General features: G+C 43.8%; 3 protein-coding genes across 6 annotated transcripts in view; 1 reads left to right on the top strand and 2 right to left on the bottom strand.

Moving 5' to 3' along the window:
• The window catches only part of ppp6r2b (protein phosphatase 6, regulatory subunit 2b), a 38,630-nt gene extending 37,453 nt beyond the window's left edge, over positions 1 to 1,177 (bottom strand). For 2 of the 3 annotated variants that reach the window (XM_060923159.1, XM_060923163.1), the window contains exon 1: positions 1,082 to 1,177. The gene's annotated coding sequence lies outside the window, so the exon portion shown is untranslated. The remainder of the gene's footprint in view (positions 1 to 1,081) is intronic. The other variant, XM_060923160.1, reaches the window with a different exon arrangement.
• Positions 1,178 to 4,108: 2,931 nt separating this feature from the next.
• Positions 4,109 to 13,189, top strand: dnaja2b (DnaJ heat shock protein family (Hsp40) member A2b). Its single transcript, XM_060923156.1, has 9 exons — positions 4,109 to 4,324; positions 6,899 to 6,958; positions 7,029 to 7,258; positions 7,502 to 7,582; positions 7,670 to 7,803; positions 7,952 to 8,148; positions 11,248 to 11,392; positions 11,694 to 11,821; positions 11,903 to 13,189. Exons 1-9 carry the CDS (start codon positions 4,247 to 4,249, stop codon positions 12,089 to 12,091), a joined length of 1,242 nt encoding a protein of 413 aa, XP_060779139.1. The 5' UTR covers positions 4,109 to 4,246; the 3' UTR covers positions 12,092 to 13,189.
• Positions 12,977 to 16,585, bottom strand: LOC132887672 (uncharacterized). 2 transcript variants are annotated; one of them, XM_060923157.1, is made up of 6 exons: positions 16,504 to 16,585; positions 16,248 to 16,412; positions 14,455 to 14,685; positions 14,170 to 14,274; positions 14,006 to 14,097; positions 12,977 to 13,925 (listed from the first exon to the last, which is right to left on the bottom strand). In XM_060923157.1, exons 1-6 carry the CDS (start codon positions 16,561 to 16,563, stop codon positions 13,814 to 13,816), a joined length of 765 nt encoding a protein of 254 aa, XP_060779140.1. In that variant the 5' UTR covers positions 16,564 to 16,585; the 3' UTR covers positions 12,977 to 13,813. The 2 variants fall into 2 exon arrangements, with proteins under 2 accessions (XP_060779140.1, XP_060779141.1); XM_060923158.1 differs by lacking the exon at positions 16,248 to 16,412 and having other exon boundaries at positions 16,504 to 16,581.
• Positions 16,586 to 18,057: the final 1,472 nt, after the last annotated feature.

Genomic DNA, 18,057 nt, shown 5'->3' with positions numbered 1-18,057 from the left:
GTGTTTACTCTCTATATAACCGTGTGTGTGTGTATTTTCGAAGTGTGTGTGTTTACTCTCTATATAACCGTGTGTGTGTATTTTCGAAGTGTGTGTGTGTTTACTCTCTATATAACCGTGTGTGTGTTTACTCTCTATATAACTGTGTGTGTGTGTATTTTCAAAGTGTGTGTGTTTACTCTCTATATAACCGTGTGTGTGTGTATTTTCGAAGTGTGTGTGTTTACTCTCTATATAACCGTGTGTGTATTTTCGAAGTGTGTGTGTGTTTACTCTCTATATAACCATGTGTGTGTTTACTCTCTATATAACTGTGTGTGTGTGTATTTTCAAAGTGTGTGTGTTTACTCTCTATATAACCGTGTGTGTGTGTATTTTCGAAGTGTGTGTGTTTACTCTCTATATAACTGTGTGTGTGTGTATTTTCGAAGTGTGTGTGTTTACTCTCTATATAACCGTGTGTGTTTACTCTCTATATAACCGTGTGTGTGTATTTTCGAAGTGTGTCTGTGTGTTTACTCTCTGTATAACCGTGTGTGTTTACTCTATATAACCGTATGTGTGTTTGTTTACTCTCTATATAACCGTGTGTGTGTATGTGTGTTTGTTTACTCTCTATATAACCGTGTGTGTGTGTTTACTCTCTATATAACCGTGTGTGTGTGTGTTTACTCTCTATATAACCGTGTGTGTGTATGTGTGTGTGTTTACTCTCTATATAACCGTGTGTGTGTGTGTTTACTCTCTGTATAACCGTGTGTGTGTGTGCAGTGCGTCATGTTCAGTAGGTTGTGAGTTCGAACCCCAGGCTGCAGCTGCGCGGCTCCTCAGTGCTGTAGAGAATCAACACCAGCCCACTTTAACCCACACAGCGCCCACCTTCACCCCGATCACCCGCTCCGCCTTTACCAAAATCCCCCCTGCGACGACAACAACAACACAACAACAAGCACAGCAATAACAACAACAAGCAGCACAACAACAACATCGGCGGCGCGCGCTCTTTGCGTCCTTCTGCAACACAAGGCAATAAAATCCCCCCCACACCCCCTACTGACCCCCCACCTCACCCCGCACTCACCCGCGCGGGTCCCGGGCCGGAGCTGAGAGAGAGAGAGAGAGAGAGAGAGGGAGAGCAGCAGCGCGTTCACATGTTTATTCCAGTTAAAATGGCGGCGGCGGCGGGAGCGCGCACACCACAGCGGCGCGCGCGGCTTTCAAACTCATCCACGCTTTCATTCATTTATTCATTCATTCATTTATTAATCAATTCATTTATGCATTCATTCATTTATTCATTCGTTTATTCATCAATTCATTTATGCATTCATTCATTTATTCATCAATTCATTATTTCATTCATTTATTCATTAATTCATTCACTTATGCATTAATTCATTCATTCATTCATTTATTCAGAAATTTGTGATTCCTTTGAATTGAAACATGCAGAGATTGTGTGGAAAGTGTTTGGTGTAAACCCTACTGAATGTCCAGCGGGTCAATAATAATAATAATAATAATAATAATAATAATAATAAAGCGGCAGGTTTAGTTTGTACTGTAAACAGACCCTGCTGGTGCTGCTGGGATCCGACCTGATAAACATCACACTCACTGAGTCACACAGCCATGAGAGCAAATACATCAAAACTATATGAGAACCAGGAAGTCCATATCAGGCCACTGGAGCAGAAGCAGAGGATTTTATTCAAGGACAGGACACTCCTTTAACTCCACACCTCCATCCATCCATCCATCCGCCCGCCGCACTGCGCATGCCCCACACGCCCCACCCTCCGACCAGCTGCAGCACACAGGATGGGGTTCAACCAAAAATATACAGAAACATAAAAAAATGTGTTAAAATGAGGCCTGTGTGCACGCTGTGAGTTAAATCCATGCTAAATCGGAAGATTTTCAAGCATTAAGATCTGGGTTGCCAGGTCTGCTGTTTTCGGGAGATGAATAGGTCAAAGGAGGACCTCTAGAGGAGGAAACTGGTCCAAATTCATCTTTAACCAGCCTCATAACAGGACTGTAAAATGTTCCTCTTACAGTGAAAACTTAGCTACAGTACAGGTGTCATACAAGCAGAGACTGAAGGTAAGAGGAATAAAAAATTTGTATCTATAAATCATAACAGTTACCAAAAAATGTTTGGGTTGATTCTACACGTACCAGCCACTTTATTAGGAACACCCCTGCGCCCACCTGCAGCTTTGTTCTCTGCAGTTCTGTAATCAGCCAATCACGATGCACCAAATCACACAGATCCAAATCAAGAGCTTCAGTTAATGATCACAATGTTCAAGCATCAGAATGGGAAGCACTGTGAGCTCACAGTGAAGTGTGACTTTCTTTCTGTCACTGTGGCAGTATGGGTGTTGGTTTGAGCCAGATGAGGATCTTTGGTTTGAGTATTTCAAAAACTGCTGATCTCCTCCTGGGGTTTTCACACACAACAGTCTCATCTCAAAACCTTTCTGTTTCATGAACATTTCTCCACCAGAACATAAACTCACCACTCTTTAGCAACTTTTTTTTGTTTTTTTTGTGTTTTCTATGACCTGTGTAAAGCAACATGGAGTTTGAGAAAGGCACTATGTAAATGAAACATTATTATTATTATTATTATTATTATTATAGTCTCTAAAGTTTACACAGAATGGTACAAAAAAAAAACACTGAGTGAGTGAGCGACAGTTCTGTAGGTGGAAACAAACGCCTTGTTGATAAGAGAGGGTCAGAGATCAGAACATGGCCAGATTGAGCAGTTCGAGCTGCCAGGAAGGATATAGTAACTTATATAATCACTCTTTACAACAGTGGTGAGCAGAAAAGCATCTCAGGAACAGCAGGGTTCCACTCCTGCAGCCAAGAACAGGGATCTTAGAATCAACAACAAGTTCCTAATAAAGTGGCTGGTGAGTGTATTTAGTAATGAATAACACACTCCAGGAGCTGCAGCTGTAGAAATATAATCAGTGCATTATGGTGATGAAGAGCTGATTATTTTCTCTGAGTTTTGTTCTGTTACACCACAGCAGCTTGCTGATTATAGAACACAATTTTGTTTTTCATGAAAGAGCAGCACTTCATCATTTTTATTTGATCCATTCTCAGTTAAATTTTAATGTTGTCTTATAGCAACCTGAAACCTTCCAAATAAATGGAATATAAATGTTTCCTGATATAAATATTCAACACCAACTTCTTTATTAATGAACAACACACTTTTTAACCCAGTTATTGTTTGGCTACATTAAATTAGTTGTAGACTGAAGTAAGTACAGAATAATGAGGAGGAATACATTAATATAAATAAACCTGTGACTTGTAGCTGTAACTATCAGAGCTGCTGTTTAGAGAAAATTAATCAACACCTTCTGACCAATCACAATAGTCAATAGATTAACACCTATTCATAATTAAGTTGTTTTTTAATGTGACTTTATGATTATTAAATTTGATGATTAGTTATTTTCATTGTAGTTTTTATCACCTTTATTATTTGTTCATGATTTACTCAGGACTCAGGATGTGCTTTATCTGGAATATTTTTTAAATTTGTAATATTTTATATTCACAGATCGTTAGGGGACTTAAAATGAAAAGTACTATAATAATAATAATAATAATAATAATAATAATAATAATAATTCTTCAAAAACTTCACTATATATATATATATATATATATATATATATATATATATATATATATATATATATATATAAAGGATTGAAAAGTTAATGAAAGAAATCCCCATAAAGCAGATTAAGAAAAAAAAACAATCATAGATTAATTATCATTAAAAATTAGAGAATTAAGATACCACAAAGTATAATTTACAAAATAAAATAACTTAAATATGCGCGTTGATGATGACGATGATGATGATTATTATCATCTTCGTGTACAAATCACACACCTGGCAAGCCTCGAACCTGGAGGTGACGTCACCGATACCGCTCAACTTCCGCTGTTTCCCTGGTTGCTATGGTTAAGTAACATCTTCTCAACTGTCCAATCAGCAAGCAAGCTTGTAGATAGACGCCTTAGCCAATCATAGTGAAAGGGGCGTAGTTTGTCGGAATGTGGATGGGGAAAAAATAATAATAACAAAAACAGCGCAACCGGCTTTTCTTTTCCTCCTCTGCTCGGTATCCTTCAGCCCGGTCCGGTGTGGTCCGGTTCGGTTCGGTTCGTTTTGGTGGTCGTGTCCTCGGTGCGGTTCGGAGACATGGCGAACGTAGCGGACACCAAACTCTATGACATCCTTGGAGTTTCTCCTTCGGCTACCGAGAACGAGCTGAAAAAGGTAGCGGGTGTTTCTAGAGCTTTCTCCGACAGAGAGGGGGTCTGGGCCGGGGAGCTGAGCTAGCTCTCTGCGGTAGTGTTAGCATAAACCTGGGGGTTCATTCTTCTGTATGCGCCTTTAATTTAATCCCACCCAGACCTTCATAATTTTAATTACATTATTAAAAATATTTTTTTATGTGTGTGGTAATGTTATGTTTGATCTTCTGTGAGAGAAAAGCAGAGAATGTTGTGGCAGTGAATCCTGACAAAAGCTGCGTTAGCATCCCGGGCTAGCTTCACCTGAGAGACCCGGCCATTCAAGCATTGTTCCAATAATGCAGATTAAAATGGTCTGGATCTGGAATTATACAGCTTTATTGTTGTTATTATTAATGAATCCTGATGTGGGATGAATTTGTGATTTAGGACTCACCGATGCTTTATTGTTGTTGATTATGTACTGTAAATCCACACCACTGATTTATTATTTTCATATCTATGAATATGCAAATTTGGAAACGCCTCCGTTTCCTGCACAGCCGCACATCACCAGCATTAACAGCCAGCTAGAAACCTAATCATTTACATATCACGTGCGATTGGTCCAAAACAGTGGAGTTTATTTAGTGACATCACAACCTGAGCTCATGTGGGTCCGCCCCTAAAATAGTCTAATCTATCGTACCGGGAAGGTCCGGCGTGTCGGCTCGTGGGCGCCCGGAGCAAAGCTCTTAAAACACGGGACAAAGATTAGAGACGAGGTTTTGTGAAGTGAGATGTGTTTACAGTCCGCTGTGCGCCGCCACGTTGTCGTGATGTCCGGTGTGTTCGGAGAGGAGTTTCCCACTGGGAATTCCAAAGTAAATGATTTGCACTGTTGCTTGTCTGAGGCTACAGCAGGTCTCTCAGGGTGTATTCAGACCAGGATAGTTCGATAGTTCACTTGCTTTGGTCCGAACCAAATGTTTTTTTTACTTTTTCATTTTGGTGCGGTTCGCTTTCACACTGTACATTTTAGTAAGCGGACCAAAATCTGTCAACAAAGCCACGCGCCCTGAGGTCGTTCAGCTATTGGTCAGAGACGACACGCGCACAAAGCATTAAGTTCATAAGTAGTCATGGAGGCTTTCCGTGCTGTTATTCTTTTTAATGTCATCAAAGCTATATGTTTTTTCCAGTTTTTACTGTTTTCACAATTGTGCGATTACTATGCTGTTGTACAAGTAATTTATCAACGACGACGACAAAGGGCAAGGCGGCTACGGAGGATAGCGCTGATGAGCGCACATCATGTTGTGACAGTTCTGGCTCTTCACGCAATAGATGAATTTCTTTTTTGCGTCGCTGGTACCGCCACTTTTTGAAAGAATGTCCCTGATTTTAATGTAGGTCTGACGGAGTTTCTTCACTTTTAGCCGATATTGTTCTGGGGAGCGCGTGAACCCCTTCTCCTTCATTTTCTCACTGAATACAGCAAACACGTCGGCATTTTTGTGTGTTCTCTCCAAAAGCCAGATATGTGGACATCTGCCCAGATATCCACAAGGGTACGCATTTCTTCCTCGGCCCACGTTTGCCCCCTACTCATTTTTTGTACTCTAGTCTAGCCTACCACTGGTCTGAATGACTGAACGACTGTTGTAAGGTTCCCTTGACAACCAAAACAGTGTTTGCACTTTGCGGTGGAGTGTCAAGACTCTGTTTCCCATAATGCTCGACAAACAACGGAAGCTCCGGAGGTACAAAAAAGCAAAACTGTCGGATTAGGTCCGGTCTGCTTTCACACCTCCAAAAGATCCGCACCAGGGTTCCTTTGGTCCGGACCGAGTCCGACCTTGCAGCTCGGTCTCGGTCCGCTTGTTTGTTCCGGACCAGAGTTCGGTGGTTTGTATTCAGACCAACCCAAAAGGTCCGGACCAAGGGAAATTTGGTTCGTTTGGTCCGGACCAAACAACGTAGGTGTGAATACGCCATCAGAGTTTTTTTCCGAGGACAGGGTAATAAATACAGTGGTGTTTTTTGTTCTAAATTACAAAAAAGGTCAGATGAGGTTAGTTTTTTTTCTTTTTTATCAGACATCTAGTTTTAGGTTTGTTTACCTGACATGTTTCGACGTACGTAACTGTCGTCTTCCTCAGAGTGTCACCGGATGTTGTTGGTGACTCATCTTATCAGCTGATGTTTCCGAAGGCGTGGCCTTCCTGTCTGGTTTGACAGGTCGGTCACGTCTTCTGCTGTCCGTTCGTCCCCTGCAAGATGGCACTCCAGGTATGGGAGCGCATGTATGCTCCCTCATCCCGGTTGATGGTCCTCGGGCTTCGCTTTCGGATCAGACAGGAAGGCCACGCCTTCGGAAACATCAGCTGATAAGATGCGTCACCAACAACATCCGGTGACACTCTGAGGAAGACGACAGTTACGTACGTCGAAGCATGTCAGGTAAACAAACCTAAAACTAGCTGTCTGATAAAAAAGAAAAAAACTAACCTCATCTGATATAAGACTTAATGAACGTAATCGAGAGAAGGTCAGATGAGGTTTAAATCTGACTCGAATGTTGGAATTATTAATATGTTATAACTGTTTATTACAGGCGTATCGCAAACTGGCAAAAGAATATCACCCTGATAAGAACCCCAACGCTGGAGACAAGGTAAGAGACGTCCTGTCATTACACAGAGCCTGAGAGTGAAGGTGGAGTGTAGTTAATAAGTGTGTGTCAGTTTAAGGAGATCAGCTTTGCGTACGAGGTGTTGACTAACCCTGAGAAGAAGGAGCTGTATGACCGATATGGAGAGCAGGGCCTGCGTGAGGGAGGCGGAGGAGGAGCCGGGATGGAGGACATTTTCTCCCACATCTTCGGCGGAGGACTGTTTGGGTTCATGGGCGGTCAGAGCAGTAGGAACCGAAACGGGGGACGGCGGAGGGGAGAGGACATGGTGCATCCGCTCAAGTGAGTCCAGCATGGAAGTCGCTGCTAAAGCTACAGTAGTTAGTTAAACACACATTAAATAACGCACTAATCAGTGTGATTTACGTGTTGTTACGCGCTCGGCTTTGTAGATTAGCTCAGATTAGATTAGCAAAGCTACTAGTTACGTATACTCATCAGAAGCACCAGTGACCTCTGCTACTCTACTTGTTAACCTTTAATGGCTAAACAGTGGCTCTTGATCTCTTTATTTCTGTTTTCCAGGGTGTCTTTAGAAGATCTTTACAACGGCAAAACCACCAAACTCCAGCTGAGCAAGAACGTTCTGTGTAGCGCCTGCAATGGGTGAGGGGTGATAGATAAACCTGAGGCTAATGAGTGATTTATGATTCTCCGTGTCAGAATGATGGAGTAAACCGTGTGTGTTTTCAGTCACGGGGGGAAGACGGGCGCGGTGCAGAAGTGTACTGCGTGCAGAGGGAGAGGGATGAGGATCATGATCAGACAGCTGGCCCCTGGTATGGTCCAACAAATGCAGACGGTGTGTAATGACTGCAACGGGGAAGGTGAGGAACATCAGCTGCACTACAGTCAGAGCTCCTGTTAGAGAGAATTAATCAACACCTTCTGACCAATCAGAATCCAGAACTCAGCAGCTGTGTGTGTGTGTGTGTTTTATTTATATATTTATTTTTCCTTTGCTGTGGTGAACAGGTGAGGTGATCAGTGAGAGAGACCGGTGCAAACAGTGCGAGGGCCGTAAGGTGTGTAAGGAAGTGAAGACGCTGGAGGTGCACGTGGATAAGGGAATGAGACACGGGCAGAAGATCACGTTCAGTGGAGAAGCGGATCAGTCTCCCAACACAGAGCCTGGAGATATTGTCCTGGTGCTGCAGGAGAAGGAACACGAGGTAACACACACACACGTATTATATTTAACAGTGCCATTTGTGACCCCTCACCGAATCCAGGGACACATGTCGGCCGAAACGAATCCGAGATAATCGCAAAAGAAGCATTTTTTTTCGAAATTTGTGATTTTTGTTTTTTTCCATCATGTGCAAGTTGAGATCTTGAAGAATGCAATCAGTATTTCAGATAATAGATTGTTTTGTTGGAAAAGCATACATTTTTTTGTTGCAAATTGTCTCGTTTTTGTCAGGACTGTAGCCTGCTGGGGGGTGTGGGTAAATTACCATATGGGCCATTCACATCATGATTTAAGTCATTTGGGTTTTTTTTCGCGAATCAGCTGTATGATCCGAGTTGAGCTTGTGGCTACTAAACCTGCATACAGGCGTGTGATTTCACTATGGAATGAGTTACTAAACAGAGCGCAGAGGAGCTGAAACACCGCGAAGCAAACAGACACTTGGTATTTACATCGGAGATCACCATTTCTAGCAAAAAAAAACCGCAACCTCGTTTTCCAGATTGAATGGAATACTTGAATGATCGGATGATACACGGACCGTTCTAGGATTACGTTCCATCGGAGGCATTGGTGTGTGCAAGGCGCCGTTTCTCTTTCTGATGGGGTGAGTTTATTAATCTAAGGCTGTGTGGTTATTTTTGCATGTAACGGAGAGTGTTGTGGTTTGGTTAAGCCTAGGTCACAACCGGACGTACGATTTTTTGGCCGTGTGATTTTTGGCGTTTTCCAAATCGCTGCGTTTTTTGTTTTTTTTTGTTCACGGAGAAAGACGCGCATTGGCCGTAAGTTTGTCTTGCAACCTGAAAAAAACCATAAGTGCCCGTAGAGTTTGTTTGACATGACAAAGAACCTCTGCGGCCGGTCTGCGGCTCGAAAATCAGCACATCACACGCGCGCTCTCGTGCTTTTCACACGCGCGCTCTCGTGCGTTTCATGCACGCTCTCCGTGTGTTTCTTGCGTTTTTTGCGTGTAGACCGGCCGTAGGAGCGCGTACTGTACAGCCAGTTGTGACCGAGGCTTTACATGAAACTAGTGTTGTGTTAGTTGTGTCATCATCGTGCTATCTTTCTTTCTTACGGTGTGAGTAATTTTTCAACCACAAAACGTTAAAGTATACTTTAGGACTTATTTTTGTACTTCATAATTGTGTTGGGCATACTTTGCATGGAAGGAAAATTGACGTGGTGATCTTTGTTTACATGAAAGTAGCATCGTGCTAGCTCGTAGGGGGTGGGGCTTTCCTTAATGTGATGCAAATGAGCACCATTATGTGCCCGCCCTGCACCCAGAGTAGCTGAGATGGAAAACTTTGAGGGCGATTTTCTCCCTTTTCTGTTTTAAGAAGTATACACTTTCAAAAGGCCACACATTCTTCAAATATTGTCAGATCTCCACATGGAAGGCATCATTGGAAAGCTTAGAAACTGTACTTTCTGAATCTGTCAATAACTCAAAATGCCCCCGGGCCGACATGTGTCCCTGGATTCTGTGATCTGCCACATTTGTTTAGTATCTTAAATTGTTCTCTGATGTTCCGACTGATTTAGAATGAAACCACCTGCTTCCTGTTTTTAGGGTAGGGTCGTTAGTATGTTAATGAGCTCTGCTCTGATTGGCTGGTTTGCAGCAGGTATGCTTAATTAGTCAACTTATCATCACTGTGATCGTGGACACAGCCACTGCAGTGCACTCTGGGAAATGATGACACAGGCAGGAAAATAAAACGATTCTCTGTGTAAATAAGTTAGCTCATCATACTGTCTAGTTAGCGCTGCTAGCTACCGGGAGCTTGCTATTGGCTAATGTTACCGATACAGAACTAGCTACGTGCTCAACAACCGCACAAAGTAAAGTAAAGTTCTTGAAAACGTTTCACCTCTCGTCCAAAAGGCTTCCTCAGTTCTGTCTGACTAATAGGGAGTATCAGATATTTATCCTCTCCTGGCTCAGAATCAGAATTCTGATGACCAGCTCATCTAAGGTGTCACTGAGGCATCATGTTGGTGTGGGTCGCTGGAGGCTGGGTGTGAATGGCGAGTCATTAGGGTGATCAAAGGATTGCCCGTTAGGGTGATCAATGGCAATCTGACTCTCTCTGTCCTCCCGTGAGTCCCCGAAAACAGCTGGGTCCTCACGGGAGGACAGAGAGAGTCAGATTGCCATTGATCACCCTAACGGGCAATCCTTTGATCACCCTAATGACTCGCCATTCACACCCAGCCTCCAGCGACCCACACCAACATGATGCCTCAGTGACACCTTAGATGAGCTGGTCATCAGAATTCTGATTCTGAGCCAGGAGAGGATAAATATCTGATACTCCCTATTAGTCAGACAGAACTGAGGAAGCCTTTTGGACGAGAGGTGAAACGTTTTCAAGAATCTTCAAGCAAGTCCAGTTGCCCTTTTCTACCACCCACAGTTTACTATGACCTGGATGATTGAGAATCTTCACAGACATAAAGTAAAGTTGTTCACTCGGTTTAATCTCTGATACGAGAAGATGGCTGATGATTCCGTTGGTGAGCTGCTATCGGAGAAGTTCCGTGGTTATATATGCAAAGTCCAGATGATTATTTTGCGATGTTAAGCACCTGATGTATTGGAGCTCGTTCTGGTGTCAAGCCGCATCTCTGATGAGCTCTCTGGAGCGGCGTGGCTCTGCTGCAGGAGGATGGGTTCCTCAGGGAGTTTGTTTCACTCTTTACAGCACCTGCAGAACTGATGACGTTTCGGCTGTGCAGCTTCATGAGTTAGTGAGGTTCGTTTATTGATGCCAAAGGAAATTTAAGATGGAGCTACTGGACAGGCAGGAACTGAAGTCAGTGCCGGAAGTGGAAGTAACGTATCCTAGGCTAGTACGTGGGCTGGAGTATGCAAATTTTGGGTGCGTGATTATTAATGAGTCTCAATTGTTATGAAACACGCTAGGATTTTATAATTGGCCTGTTCAGTTCCGTTTACTGAACTCTCTTTTTTTCAACTGTGATACAGGAAATGCAGATTTCTGTTCTAGCTATACTGCTGCTGGAGTGAATTCAAAGTGCGCGCGTGTGTGTGTGTGTGTGTGTTTAGGACTTCCGCAGAGACGGTAATGACCTGCACATGTGCCAGACGATCGGCCTGGTGGAGGCGCTGTGCGGCTTCCAGCTCACTCTCACACACCTCGACGGGCGACACCTCCTCATCAAATACCCTGCTGGAAAAGTCATCGAGCCAGGTGTGTAGGTGGGCGTGTCTTGCACATGTGATGACTCTTGCTGTGGGTGTGTACCTTTCCTAGCATCAGAGATCGCTGATGTCTCTGGTGAGCGTGCGTAGCTAGTACAGTTAACTCACTTCGCACAACAGATCTTCACACTGAGTAGTGCGTTAGTTTGTGTTTCACTAGTTAGCTGCAGATCACTACTACTGTTTATAATCAATGTTGGATAGGCCACACCCACAAAGGAAAACAGTTGTGGTCTGTGCGTCGCGTCATGTCCGTGGCGGTGTGGCGTGACGTGGTGTTGGTGTTGTAGGTGCTGTGAGGGTGGTGCGTGGCGAGGGAATGCCGCAGTACAGGAACCCGTTTGAGAAAGGAGATCTCTACATCAAGTTTGACGTTCGGTTCCCCGATAACGGCTGGCTCAGTACCGAGAAACTCACGGTAACGCGTCAAGTTGTACACGTGTGTAACGAAACCCTGCTGTGTAGAGCAGTTACATACATGGTGTGTGTGTGTTCACAGGAACTGGAGTATCTGTTACCGTCGCGTGAAGAGGACGCCGTCATCACGGCTGACACGGAGGAGGTCGACCTGCAGGAGTTCGACATGAGCCAGGGGTCATCTGGAGGTCAACGGCGTGAAGCCTATAACGATAGTTCAGATGAGGAGGGCGGGCCACATGGGCCGGGGGTGCAGTGCGCCCACCAGTAACATGTCTCTCTCTCACACACACACACACACCTGTGATCCTCTCCTCCCACCCAGACCTGCCGTCCTTCACATGTTTTGTGTCCCAGTTCTGTATTTTAACGTCCAAGTTCACTGCTACGACGAGAGCACTCAAAAATACGCCGTCGTCTTTTTCCTCACAATAACGACAAATGACAGACCGAGCTGTGAATCCGGGACGACTGACGGTTGTGTAGATGTTTTGATCTCTGATATTATCCTGCATTCGACTTGCCTCAGGACTGCGAATTCGCACAGACGCCTCCATGTTTGTCTTTCGTTAGCAACAAGCTAGCCAGCTAACTGTGATGGGTAACATATACGGTGTGATGGTATGACGTATACGACGTCCTCCTCAGAACAGTGAACTCTATAATCAGTGTTATAGATCGAACAAACCAATATGTTGATTGATCTAAAGTAAATCGTTTTGTGCTGCTTTGTTTAATGATGATGCTCTGAGCGGCCATTTTGTTTCCACTCCTTGCTGGACTCAGAGTTTTGCAGCCCGACTAAGAATTCCTCGGGAACTGAGGGGAATTTGGTCTAGTCCAGGTTACGATCTTAAGTCGAGTGCAGTGTAACTGACCTGCTGAAAGTCCCGCCCCCTTCTGGCAGGTCTGTACTGTAATCTTTTATACCCCTCACCCTGTTTCCTCTCCTCTCCTCTCATCCCTCCATCCTGTAAACGCCTGAATGCACAATAAATAACTCCTTCACATCACATCAACTAAGACTGGAATGCTAAACTAGAACCTCCATCTTCCATTTAAAAACAAAAAACAACAAAAACCAAATGTTCACACGTTTTAAACGAAAAGACACAAAGTAGAGAAAACAGAAAAATATATAGAACGGTTTGTTTTTAATTTGTTACCACCAACATTACCATTGTAGACTTTTATATACTGTATACATCACTGAATATTTAAACTTGAAAAGCAAATAAATGTGTATAGGATTTAAGTTATGAACACTCTCTCTCTCTCTCTCTCTCTCTCTCCCCCCCCCTCCTGGAACAGTGTCAGAATGGAAACAAGGACGTCAAAAAAGTTCAATAAAACATTTGTGTGTCTAATACACACTCGTCTGTCATTTTACTATTTAAAAAATGTTTGTAAAATGTGCATCAAACTAACACACACACACACACGACTGGGTTTAGCATTAAAGGTGCAATCTGCAATTTTAGTAATGGAGCATTTGAAATCTAAAATATAAACAAATATGAAGTCTTCCATCAAATATTGAAATTCTCCCTCTTTCTCACACACACACACACACACACACACACACTCTTTCAAGACTGGAACACTTGAACACAACATTACTGACAACTAAGTAGACACGTCTCTGTCCTGATTGGCTGATTGTCGGTGATCTCACATTTGATTTTTAATCTGCGGTGCCACAGAGAGCAGATGTTTCAGATGGGGGAAAAAGTCACTGACCACACCTTTAATATTAGCATACAAGGGTTTTTTTTTTTTTTTGAAAATTTAAAGCTGTCATGTTTAGTGCCGTCTAGTGTCTGGAAGTCGAATTGCATTTACAGTGAAAACACTGACGGACCTTTACGACTTCCCACCCTGAGATGGAGCTTACTGTTGGGCCGGAGCCATTTTAAACAGGAGCCTGAGGGGTTTATGGGCGTGCGAGTGTTGTGAATTACAGTCGAACACAAACACGGCACTGCTGTCAGAGTTACACGTGTGTGTTGTGTTGCGTTGTGTGTGTCTGTGTGTTGAGCACATCTTCTGCATCAGTTGCACACTGAGCTGTTGGTGTGAGGAGCTCCTGAAATTCAGTCGTGTTCCTGCAGAAACAAAAACAATTTGATCGTGTGTGAGAGAGAATGAGTGTGTGAGAGGGTTTTTTTCTAAGTGTGTGTGTTACCTCTCTCTTCTAGACTGTAGAATACAAGAACGTTCTCTCCACAGCTGCTGCAGTTTCTCTCTGACCAACATCTTCTGCTGCTGCTCATCTTCCTACAACACAAACACACACTCACGCAAGTTCTTCCTTGTGGGGTGTGTGTGTGTGTGTGTGTGTGTGTGTACCTGCTGCAGTGTGTTGGTCAGGTGTCTGAATGTTGCCTCGTGTCTCAGGCCCAGCAGGTCCTCATCTGTCTTCCTGTTCTGAATGATGGACAGTCGCTCCTGAACCTACAGAGAGATGAGTGCGGAGATAAACACTCCTCCTCACACACAAGTGCATAAGTATTCCCCCCCCCAAATATAAACACCAAGTGCTGATTGCATAAATGCTGTAGTTCCAGCAGAAGTCACATAACTATCTGAATGGAGTTGAGCTGAAGTGTGGTGGTGGTAGCATGTTAAACTTACTCTAAGGATTTGTCGATCTCGATCTCGTTGCCAGCGCTGCTCTACTCTTCTTTGGATGTCGACGAGGCTGCGCATGGTGGCTTCTCGTTGGAGCTGCTGTTCCTCACACACTGCGTCACACACACTGTCCCGTGTGTGTGTCTCACCGGTGGCCGGTGTGTTCTCCGAGTCAATCTCCAGAGCTGCTGATGCTGTTCCATGTTCATCGCTGCTGCTCTCGTTCTGAGTGTCCTGAAGAAAGACAAAAATAAAATTTATCCTTCATGTGTGTTCTGTACATTTCCTCTACAGAGAAATAAAAGAGAGAAAAGATTTAAAAATATTATAATTATATTAAAATGGAGAATAAACCAGGGAAGAATAATGGTGAAGGCAGTGTGTGTTAGTGGAATGAGGTGTGCCACTTTTCCTGGGTTGGACCTGAGAAGGGATATGTGGGTGGAGCGAAAAAAAAAAAAAACAGTCCAGACCATTGATTGGTTAAACTGACATGGCTTTTGGAAACTTCATTCAGTATTATTAGTGAATTCATCCAATCACAGATCAGCAGCTGCTCATGACATCGTCCAATCACAGATCATTATCGTGTTTATATTTTCATTGCAGAGTTCGCCATTAAAGATCGCAGTTTATTGGTTCTCTGTGATCAGACACACATTAATTATTCATTAATTCATATATTATGCACTAATTAGTGTGTCCAAATAGTATGGCATAATTTGTTACTGGGATTTGGGAACACTTTTACCCTGTCCACACTAGGGATTTTGTACCGATACGAAACTACTTTCGCACCGCAACACCTGTCCACACTAGCAACTATACTGTAGCGGTATAACTGTATCGGTACGAAACCCACAAATGTATGGGTTTCGTACCGGTACAGTATCGGTACTGTAGCGCTTCGCTGTAGTGTGGACAGATGAGGCGGTTCTGTATCGATACAAATATAATGCGCAATGAACCATTCCTACGTCTTCCGGCAATACGCACGTACTTTCCAGCTGTAAATAAAACGTCAAAATGGCTCAAAACGACCGTGGAGCTACATGGAGCAAAGAAAGGAGGGAGGGGAAAAGAGCGAGGAAGAAAGGAGGAAGAGCGGAAAAGGGAGAGAAAGGGAGGGGAAGAGAAGGAAAGAGGGAGAAAGTGAGGGGAGAAAGGGAGATTCGTTTTCTTTGTTTCTTTCTCAACCGCCTCACGCGTTTTATACGATTCGACTGAATAAATGACCACCAGAAATACAGACTGTACACTGACAACAAAAAGCACACACGCGTTGTTTCATATTCTCGGAAGGAAGTTACTCAGTAACCACGGAAACATTTCGCGCACGCGCATTTCAACTACCGTGAAAGAAAACTGCAAACATTTCTCGCTAGTGTGGACAGATGCACTAAACTGTACCGGTATACTTTGTATTGATGCAGTTATACCACTATCGTACCGGTATAAGTGTGAACACAGCTTTTGTCTAATATACAACATTCCCATTGTGTGCAGCGGAAAACCTGGAACATCGTTCTGTTTATCCGCGGCATCCACGTTACAGCCACGTAATTATGAGCAGAACGTAAACGAGGCCCTGAAGCTGTTGTTGTTCGTTTTTACTGTTAACACCAGCATCATGTGGGACATGAGGTCACCTCGCCACACCCTCCCAGAGAAGCTCCACCCACTTCTACAGGCTCCGGATCGCTCCGCACTCCAGAATTCACGGTTTTAATGGAAAAGTGGTGGCTGAGTGAAGAAAAGGAGAAAAGACGAGTTTGAGCGTAGGAGTGAAACAGAACCATGCTGGATGTGCACTGATCCTGTAGCGGCTCCACGACGGTGTGTCTCTGTGCACACGGTGTGTGTTCGTGCTGAGGGAAAGTGGAGTGTGTGGAGTCCGGAGTGTGTGAGTCTGCAGACGTCGCTTCTGTCGTCTGCATTTCAGGTTGAGCTGAGATCACTTCCTGTCATGAAGTGACACACAAAATATGTAAATACATATTTAAGATGTCAGAGTGTGTGTGTGTGTGTGAGTGTGTGTGTGTGTGTGTGTACCTGTGTATTGTTGCTCCAGGCTAGTGTGATCAGTGATCCCTGTTTCTCAACACCATCCATGTTCCTCTCCTCCTCCTCTTCTCCTACTTTTCCTTCTCTCCTCTCCTCCTCCTCCTCCTCTTCTTCCTCTCTTCGTTCTCTCTCCTCCTCCTCTCCCTCTGTTCCTTCTCTCCTCTCCTCCTCCTCTTCTTCCTCTCTTCTTTCTCTCTCCTCCTCCTCTCCTTCTGTTCCTTCTCTCCTCTCCTCATCATTTTTCTCTCCGATGCCGAGGATCTCTAAATACGGTGCATCCTCAGGGACGAGGACAACACCGCAGCCTACAAACACGCAACACGCATTTTTCATTTGTAAAGTCTTTCAGGTTCAGTCATAGTTTTGATTTTTGTTTGTTTTTCAGGAAAATAAATTATTTAAATTCTAATGAACTTTTAGACTTTATGTTTTAGCGATTACAATCATTTTAATCTTTTGGAATTTCATGAAAATGACATGCTGTGGTGTCAGAGGAATAAAACACTTTGGGACGTACTGTTTTAAGAAAATAATGAACTCCACATGGTGTCAGTTGTTTACCTGTACAGATTTCTTGTTCCTCGTTCACTGATGCCGTGTCCTGTCCCTGTCCCTGTCCCTGTCTCTGTCCTCTGCTCTCACTGTCCTGGGAAAAAGAAGAAACAGTTTATTAACCTTCATCACATGCACTATATTCCTCCATTTACTTTTTCATACACAATGTTTTAATTTTAAAGCCTCGCTGTGTTTTTTTTATTAAAATTATAATATAAATGAAGCTGTAAACGTGTCGAATCGCTCCTTTCACAGATGGAACTACTTTCTCAGAGGGAGGAGTTTGTGGTAGTTGTGTGTCTCTGATGGCGTATTGATTCCACAAAACCTTCAGGAAAGTGTAAAGGAACCGGAACTACTTTTTAGTCGAGGAATTTCACACTTTTAAATAAACAAACAGCTGCATTTACACTTTCTGAACGAGTGTCCCGTGTGTATGAGGGACTTACTGTCACAGAGACGTCACTCGGTGTGTTCTCGCTGCCGGACGTCTGCAGTAAGGTGTGAAGGTTGTGTAGTTTCGGTGAACGCAGTTCCAGTTCATATTTGTGTAACAGAACCATAAGAGCAGCAGAATCCTGCCAGGGGTGGAACAGTCCAACTCACACACGGAACAGTGCAACTCACACACGGAACAGTGCAACTCACACACGGAACAGTGCAACTCACACACGGAACAGTGCAACTCACACACGGAACAGTCCAACTCACACACGGAACAGTCCAACTCACACACGGAACAGTGCAACTCACACACGGAACAGTGCAACTCACACACGGAACAGTCCAACTCACACACGGAACAGTCCAACTCACACACGGAACAGTGCAACTCACACACGGAACAGTCCAACTCACACACGGAACAGTGCAACTCACACACGGAACAGTCCAACTCACACACGGAACAGTCCAACTCACACACGGAACAGCGCAACTCACACACGGAACAGCGCAACTCACACACGGAACAGCGCAACTCACACA

The sequence above is a fragment of the Neoarius graeffei genome, chromosome 6, assembly GCF_027579695.1.
Source record: "Neoarius graeffei isolate fNeoGra1 chromosome 6, fNeoGra1.pri, whole genome shotgun sequence".
Taxonomy (NCBI): domain Eukaryota; kingdom Metazoa; phylum Chordata; class Actinopteri; order Siluriformes; family Ariidae; genus Neoarius; species Neoarius graeffei.
This window is presented reverse-complemented; position numbering and strand designations above follow the sequence as displayed.